At 37.2% G+C, this 7,511-nt stretch overlaps 1 protein-coding gene across 1 annotated transcript; it reads left to right on the top strand.

Moving 5' to 3' along the window:
* Positions 1 to 4,361: 4,361 nt before the first annotated feature.
* LOC126470092 (innexin inx2) lies at positions 4,362 to 7,184 on the top strand. Its single transcript, XM_050097639.1, has one exon. It carries the CDS (start codon positions 4,493 to 4,495, stop codon positions 5,570 to 5,572), a length of 1,080 nt encoding a protein of 359 aa, XP_049953596.1. The 5' UTR covers positions 4,362 to 4,492; the 3' UTR covers positions 5,573 to 7,184.
* The last annotated feature ends 327 nt before the right edge of the window (positions 7,185 to 7,511 follow it).

Here is a 7,511-nt window from a genome sequence, read left to right as displayed (position 1 = left end):
ATATTCAGAAATGAAAAGACTGTCTATGGACAGACAAAAGTGGAAGAGACTTAACCCATGACAAGACATGCGGTAAGGCAGAATACCATACTACTACTACCAAAGAATTCTAAGTACTTTATTTTTGCTTGATTTACGCAGTCCAATAGATGTGAAACACCTATCATAGCGACAATGAAATTGATTAATTCCTCCAAAAAGTAATGAAGCAGTGTAGACATTAGAGATGATGCACGGCCTCTAATCATAGAGAATGTACATTCGCAGAGTGAGCATAGTGTACTTCGCATATTCTCAACATCAAACCGGGCTAGTCACGTGGTTTTGGGAATACGCTGCTGTCTACAGTTTGTGATAATCGTGAAACTTCAATATTACACGTATTCAAAATGTTTTATATACGTTTCTGCTCGTTTGAGTTTAGTGACAGCTGTGGTGCAGTATTGTCGTTGCTACGGATGTAAAGAGACGTATGTGAAAGGAGGACTAGTTACTTATCATAGCTAGGTGCAACCAATTTTCGAGTATAATTGTAAATATCATCTTGACATGAGGCACTTTATATGTTCAAAAGTATCGAGACACGGTATTATAAAGTCTTGGATTGTAGAGATAATTTCTGCGACTTTATGGCCATTTGTTTACGAGACAAGTGCATTATAAATTTACAAATGTGTTTGAGTAAACTGTCAGACAGTGTAGATGAAATTTATAAATGGCAGTCTGACTAATTTCCTGCAACTCATGCCAATTCTTAAGCCTTTGTATGTATCTGATTATTTCTGCATGAGGCAGTTTCATATACAGTGTCGCTGTAATGTAATTAATTGGAGCAGATTCGACAATATGAGTCAGTGCAGCAGAAAACCTAAAAAACAATTGTTGGCTGTCACTCCTTTTATTACTCCAAGATATGAGAACTAATCTTGCATTTTTTATTTTTTTGTGCGTTGTATATGGTTTTGACTTTTCTGATAAGATAACCAAGAAATGTTATAGATATTTAGCTTGTCTTTAAAAGGGGAAGGATAAATAAAGAATAATTGAAAATAATGATGAAATGGTGCAAATCGCTTACCGTATTTACTGTAACAAATTCATAATGAATATGAATAAGTGCAATAGAAAGCGTCAAAAAGTATTGTTGGCTGTCACTTCTTATCCTGTTACCGAAAAAACGTAAACAAAGCGGAATCTAAGCTATGATACTGTGACGAAGAAGCACAATACCATTGCTCTTCACGTCTGTAAGCCAACTTCAGTTCCTAGTATCAAATTGTTCAGATGTTCTGTAAAACGCTTATACAAAATTTCGTGATACTTCTGGAGGTGTTCTATCGTAGCAGCGAAGTAATAACATTGAAAATATGCTAAGCGCTATACGGGCTAAAATGCACCGTTCCAAAATCACGTGGCTTGAGCTACAGGAGATGTGGGCAGAACTGAAGACTAGAAGAAGGAAACGCTGAATAAACTAAAAAATAAATATTTCGGAAAATGAGAAAAAACCATTGGAAATTATGTTACAAACAATTTGCATTTAATGAAATATTAATTTAGATATCTGAGATTATTGTTAACGTTTTACCCAAACACATTTTAAAAATGAACATTTGATACTGAGCAAAGACTCCCATGAGACTTAACACTTTGGTAAGGCAGAGTGTGCCATGCCAAGGAACCTCTGAATGTCCTTTCAAGTTCTTACGCTCTAAAATCACTTACAGAAAGATTTATAAAATGCTCTATATTTCACAGCAAGAAAAGGAATCGTAGCAAGTAGGTCTTTTTTTCCTTCACTTAGTTTGCTTGACAGTGGAAGTTGAGGCACATTTCCTAAGGACGGTATCCGTTTTTGAACTTGGAGAACACTGTTCAGTCTGCTTCATCAGAATGGTTTCCCATTAGAAGCTTGACTTTCTTGTCTGAAGAGAAGTGTGTTACTGAAGCTTTGGTTATTTTTAGTTTGTTGGCGTTAAGATACGAATTAGCTAAAGAAGGCGCATCCAAGAAATCATCTTCACCCACACTGATCAGCATTTCTTACTCTAGCCGTGGCCACAATATTCTTTTTCCTTTTCTCTATAATGCCAAAGCCTCTATCGGAAGGCATGTAACTATGACCATACACTAAAAACTTGATTTCAACACTTTCAAACTACTTTCTGGATCAAGCAACGTTAAAGCTACCATCGTCATACGATTTTTGTTCTGTCCAACACAGTTACCACACCACAAAATGAGTTTACACGATATTCAAAGTACTACAACGGTAGGAGCTCACGTCAGACACTAGTTACAACAATCGCTGCCTTCAGGCGCGTGCACATTCAGCGCTCACTTCCGCATCAGTCGGCCCTCTTTTGAACCAAAGGAAACGTTTGTAGTACTTCCAGTCTTTTCCATATTATTCGCCTTGGCATATACAACAGTTTCCGTGAGAAATCCGACATTGCACAATTCTGGCTCTTTCAGCGTTTCCGATTTGCAGTCTTCAAATTCTCGTTCTGCGCATCCGAATGCTAACTCCATAGTTGTTTGCACTCTATGACTCTAAAAGACGAGGATACAAGAAGGAACTACCGAGCGTACATCTGAAATACTCTGTTTCTCCAGAATACGCCTGTACTGTCAGGGATGAAACCAGCTGTAGATCTTTTAACAGATTTAAAGTAATTTTTGTGTAGCTTACGCTTTGTAACTAATTTTGTATTGCGTAATTTTGCGACACTTAAAAATTGCATAAAACGTCCCTAACGGATAATGTTTGTTACTCTGCATTTAGCGCGTTCCCGATGGTGCTGTCAATAGTAAGAGAGGAAAAACAAAGGAATTATTTTAATTGTAAGAAAAGATCTTTCTTTTAACTTGGTTAGCTGAAGGAGAATGAAGTCTTAATAGTGGTTTTGTAAGAGTGCAAAATACACATTGTAATGGTGCACACTGACAACAGGGGATTGAGTCCTACAATGGACCACAATAGTTTAGTATATTGTAAACACAATCTTAAGTATTAGGGGGTAAAAGTGTATTAGCGGAGAGTAGGGAGGGGTGTATATCCCCTTCCCCTTTCCTCATATCCCACACCGCCACACAAGCAGCCATATCAATTCATGGACGCTGTGAATAAAGCCAGAACATATAATGCTCATTGACTAATAGTGAGTGTATCCGGAGACATTTGTCATGAAACCTCAAAACTATTTCGCCATTCACTGCTATTCACCTTGCGACGTGAAATGCTAGATGGCTCTGGAGTTCTAAAATCTTTCAGGGTTGCAGTAACTTCTATTAGTGATCTTTTTCTCATCGTACCAGGCAGTGTCAAAAACTACTAAATATGTGAGCATAGAAAATATTCTCATGTATCTGAACGTTCCTTGCCTGGCAGCAAGATTAATACGTAAAAATTTCGTTCAGCTGTACTCATTCAGTTTGGTATATTGTATCCAGCAGTCACCTAACATAAAGTGCAAGCAACACTGATACACTTGGCGATTAAAAAACATCGCTACTCTATAGTTTTTACTTTTATCACGTTTGAAACTGTGCATCCTTTCCTTCACTCCTTCAAAACTGAATGAGTTTTCCCATCTAGCTCAGTTCCCGCTCACGTTAAAAGTGTTGCATATGTTACAAACGCTGGCATTACGAAAAGGGATATTTACTTTATTATTTTCTCTCATACAGTCCCGAGGCGAATATATTCCCCGATAATTTATGAGGTTCTAAGAATAGCTGGTTCTCGTACTCATTCCCAGAATCTTAGTCAGATTTTTATAACATCGGACTATCATTATCAAAGTGAAATGCACACACCATAAGAAGAAGCTGAGAACAGGTAACTTCTGGAGTCTATTCTGATTCGTTCAGTGATGTTCAAAAATTATGCCAGATTGTTTAGGTAGTAACAAATTCTCAGTCTTTTCAGGAGAAGAATATAAATAACGATTAAACATGTACTTCCAGAACTATAGCTGAATTTACATTTCGATGTATTTTTAACTGCGGTATGTAGAATTGTTACAGGAAAAAGCGCAACCTTTTGTTGTTGGTGCGCTCTTGCAGTCAGAATTCCACTTATCAACTCAGTAGACATTAAAACTGTAGTTGATGTAAAAGAAACTTAACCTCTGGAAGGAATGAGTGTCACTTTCTCATTAAATATATGTTACGCCAACGATATCGGTAATCCTGCAAGTTAAGTACAATGAAAGCGTAACATTGCGTCAGCTACGCAGGGAGGTATTGGTAGGCCTGCTGCGAGGCTACTTCCCCCACCAGTCACGCTGGGACAGTGGGTAACTCTCCCCACCAACGCGACAAGTCAAGTAGCTCCAGCGGGGAACAAAGTTACATGGGACAGCATATTTGCAGTTGTGTAGCAGAGACCGAAGAAGACGGAGGTGGTGGCGGTGGCGGGAAAGGGACCGTGTGACATAGAAGTTGGCCCTGTATTGTTTTAAAAGTGCAACAGACATAGTGAACAACCATGTTTGACGTGTTCGGCTCCGTTAAGGGGCTACTGAAATTAGACTCCGTTTGTATTGACAATAACTTGTTTCGTCTGCACTACAAAGCTACTGTTATAATTCTGATTGCATTTTCGCTGTTGGTGACATCGCGTCAGTACATCGGCGACCCAATTGACTGTATTGTGGATGAAATTCCTCTTGCTGTGATGGATACATACTGCTGGATTTACTCTACGTTCACTATTCCAAATCGTTTAAATGGCAAGATAGGGCTAGAAGTGGCTCATCCAGGTGTGGGCGCCCATGTAGCCGGAAAAGATGAGGTGAAGTATCACAAGTATTATCAGTGGGTGTGTTTTGTGCTTTTCTTCCAAGCTATCTTGTTTTATATCCCAAGATATTTGTGGAAGACTTGGGAAGGTGGTCGAATCAAGATGCTTGTGCTAGACTTGAATAGCCCTGTAGTAAACGAACAATCCAAAGCAGATCGTAAGAAGCTCCTAGTGGACTACTTTGCCACAAATCTACACACACAAAATTTCTATGCTTATCGCTTTTTTATTTGTGAAGCATTGAATTTTGTCAACGTCGTTGGACAAATTTACTTTATGGATCTTTTCTTGGATGGAGAGTTCACAACTTATGGTTCAGATGTTGTACGATTTACAGAAATGGAACCTGAGGAGCGATCTGATCCCATGAGCAGAGTGTTTCCAAAGGTGACGAAATGCACTTTCCATAAATACGGTCCATCGGGTAGTGTGCAAACATTCGATGGTCTCTGCGTCCTTCCTCTGAATATTGTCAACGAGAAGATCTACGTTTTTCTGTGGTTTTGGTTTGTCATTCTGTCAGTTCTCACAGGAATAGGTCTTGTGTATCGTCTAGCAACTGCGATGGGACCACAGATGCGCATGTATCTTCTGCGTGCTCGCTCTCGTTTGGCGCCGCAAGACCAGATAGAAACAATCTCCAATAAATGCCAGATAGGAGATTGGTTCGTATTGTATCAGCTGGGTAAGAATATAGATCCGCTAATTTATAAAGAACTGGTTGCGGATCTAGCTAAGAAGTTAGAAGGTAAAGAAATAGTATAACGTAGCCACAGACTGCTTTTTTCCTGTCATAAATCTTAAAACTGTGGGTGGTTTTTGAAGGGACCACGCCTCCGTGAGAGCCCATAGTATAGACTGTTGTGTTCATTCCATCATTGCATTTTAGAAGCCAGTTAACAATGCTGGGTAAAGTGTCTCTCACACATTTCTTTTTTGTTATTGCTTCCTTGCATGAAATGGGTGTGTGCATAATGTTTCTCAGCATTGTTAAAACCCCTTAGCCTTATTTCAGAACAAGTGATATTAGGTGGCTGTATTGTTTTTATTTGTTTATTTACAGGCAAAATTAATTTCTAGTCGTACATCTGTCATAACCTCAGCCCATGTACATGTAAGGTACTGTAGTGAACTGCAGGTTAGTCCTATCATTGGTCAGATAAGTCTAAAGGTGCAATAACAATGCCAGTGTCAACCTGTAACATTTTATTTACCAGGCTAAGGTGTAAATGGCTATAAATGAAACAAATATATTCCTGTGATCATGTAAAGACTGTTCATTGTTGGAGGTGCCGTTTGCTCTTTTGTGTTAACAGTTGCTGGTGTTAAGAAAATTTTTCAATATTGTAATGTTGCTTGCAGATCTTTGAGGGTAAGATATATATATATAAATTTGCCAGTTTTTAATGAACCTTTTTCTTCAAAGGTCAGTGCTACTCACCTTCCTCATGTAGCATTATAGGGAAGCAACTGCCTCATTCAGGGGCTATGGAAGTATTTTATCAGTTTTTAGTTATTTATAATACTATCAGCAATATTTTATATTACAGTGAATGAAGCTTGAGAGATATTTTTGTGGTAGTATTTTAATCTAGTGTCTTAGTGGACAAATTTTAAAATGCAAATTTGCTTCTAGATCAGTTAAAAGCAATTTCTGTGTTATGAATTGCCATAGTTATATGTGCATGAGAAATATGGTAATGAAATTCCTGGAATCAACTTCAAGTTTTTAATTGTATTAATTTTTTGTTCCCTGTTTTACTTTTCTGTAACTTTACATTTGAAACAAGTTTTTCATGAGACTGGTATCTGTGCCTTGTTCTAATGCCATGAAAAAACTAATTTACATTTAAACATATATCATCTGTTGCCAGTTTGCTATTATCAGTGGTGAAATACTTTTTTCACTAATGACCTCCCATTTCAATATTTGTAACTGAAATGAAAGTGAAAATTTCATTTTGTATCAATAAATATTAAGACTTGTCATGAGATTTGTTAACCACACTGAATTTCTGATTCATGTGTGAGCATTACAAAATGTTAGCATTCACAAATATGTGCCTTAGTCTTTCGTTAATTTATTCTTCCAGTTTGTGTATTACGTGACTCATTGAAGAAGCAAGTCATTTACATATTTTGTCATCTCAATGTGTTCACATATGTAGTGCATTTTATTAGATATTTTTGTTGAAGAAATCAGGATTATTGTTGGTCTGGCCAAGGCTTGTCTTCCATGCATTCCTTTTGATTTTTAAAGTTTGTTTTACAATGATTTTTTTTTGCAGAGGATGCATTTCATTTAGTGTTTGTGAACTGCCTAATTTTGTATACAAATAGAATACCAATAAATAAATGTTCTATAGTGTTACTATTATTTTGTGTTACATTTAAACCTTTTTAAACTAAAATTTCACTTTTGTGTATAGATTTTGGTTTTCTGCAGTCTCTTCTTACAGCAGTATTCTTTTGGATGGGCAAACATATAATAGCTCACATTCAGCTAGCTACTAAAGAACTAAAATGAGGATTTACAGTTGCTTTGCATACTGTAGAGAGCAATTGAAGAGGTCAGTAAAACTAACATGGTATAGTTCTATTTATGTAGCATTAGTGGTATTTGTGGTTAAATTATGATTAAACTTCTCTCATTGGTAGCATAACAATTGAGGACTTTAAATAGGTTATGCCAGCAGATAGTTTC

The sequence above is a fragment of the Schistocerca serialis genome, chromosome 3, assembly GCF_023864345.2.
Source record: "Schistocerca serialis cubense isolate TAMUIC-IGC-003099 chromosome 3, iqSchSeri2.2, whole genome shotgun sequence".
NCBI lineage: Eukaryota > Metazoa > Arthropoda > Insecta > Orthoptera > Acrididae > Schistocerca > Schistocerca serialis.
The sequence above is the reverse complement of the archived record's forward strand: the minus strand, read 5'-3'. Positions and strand labels throughout refer to the sequence as shown.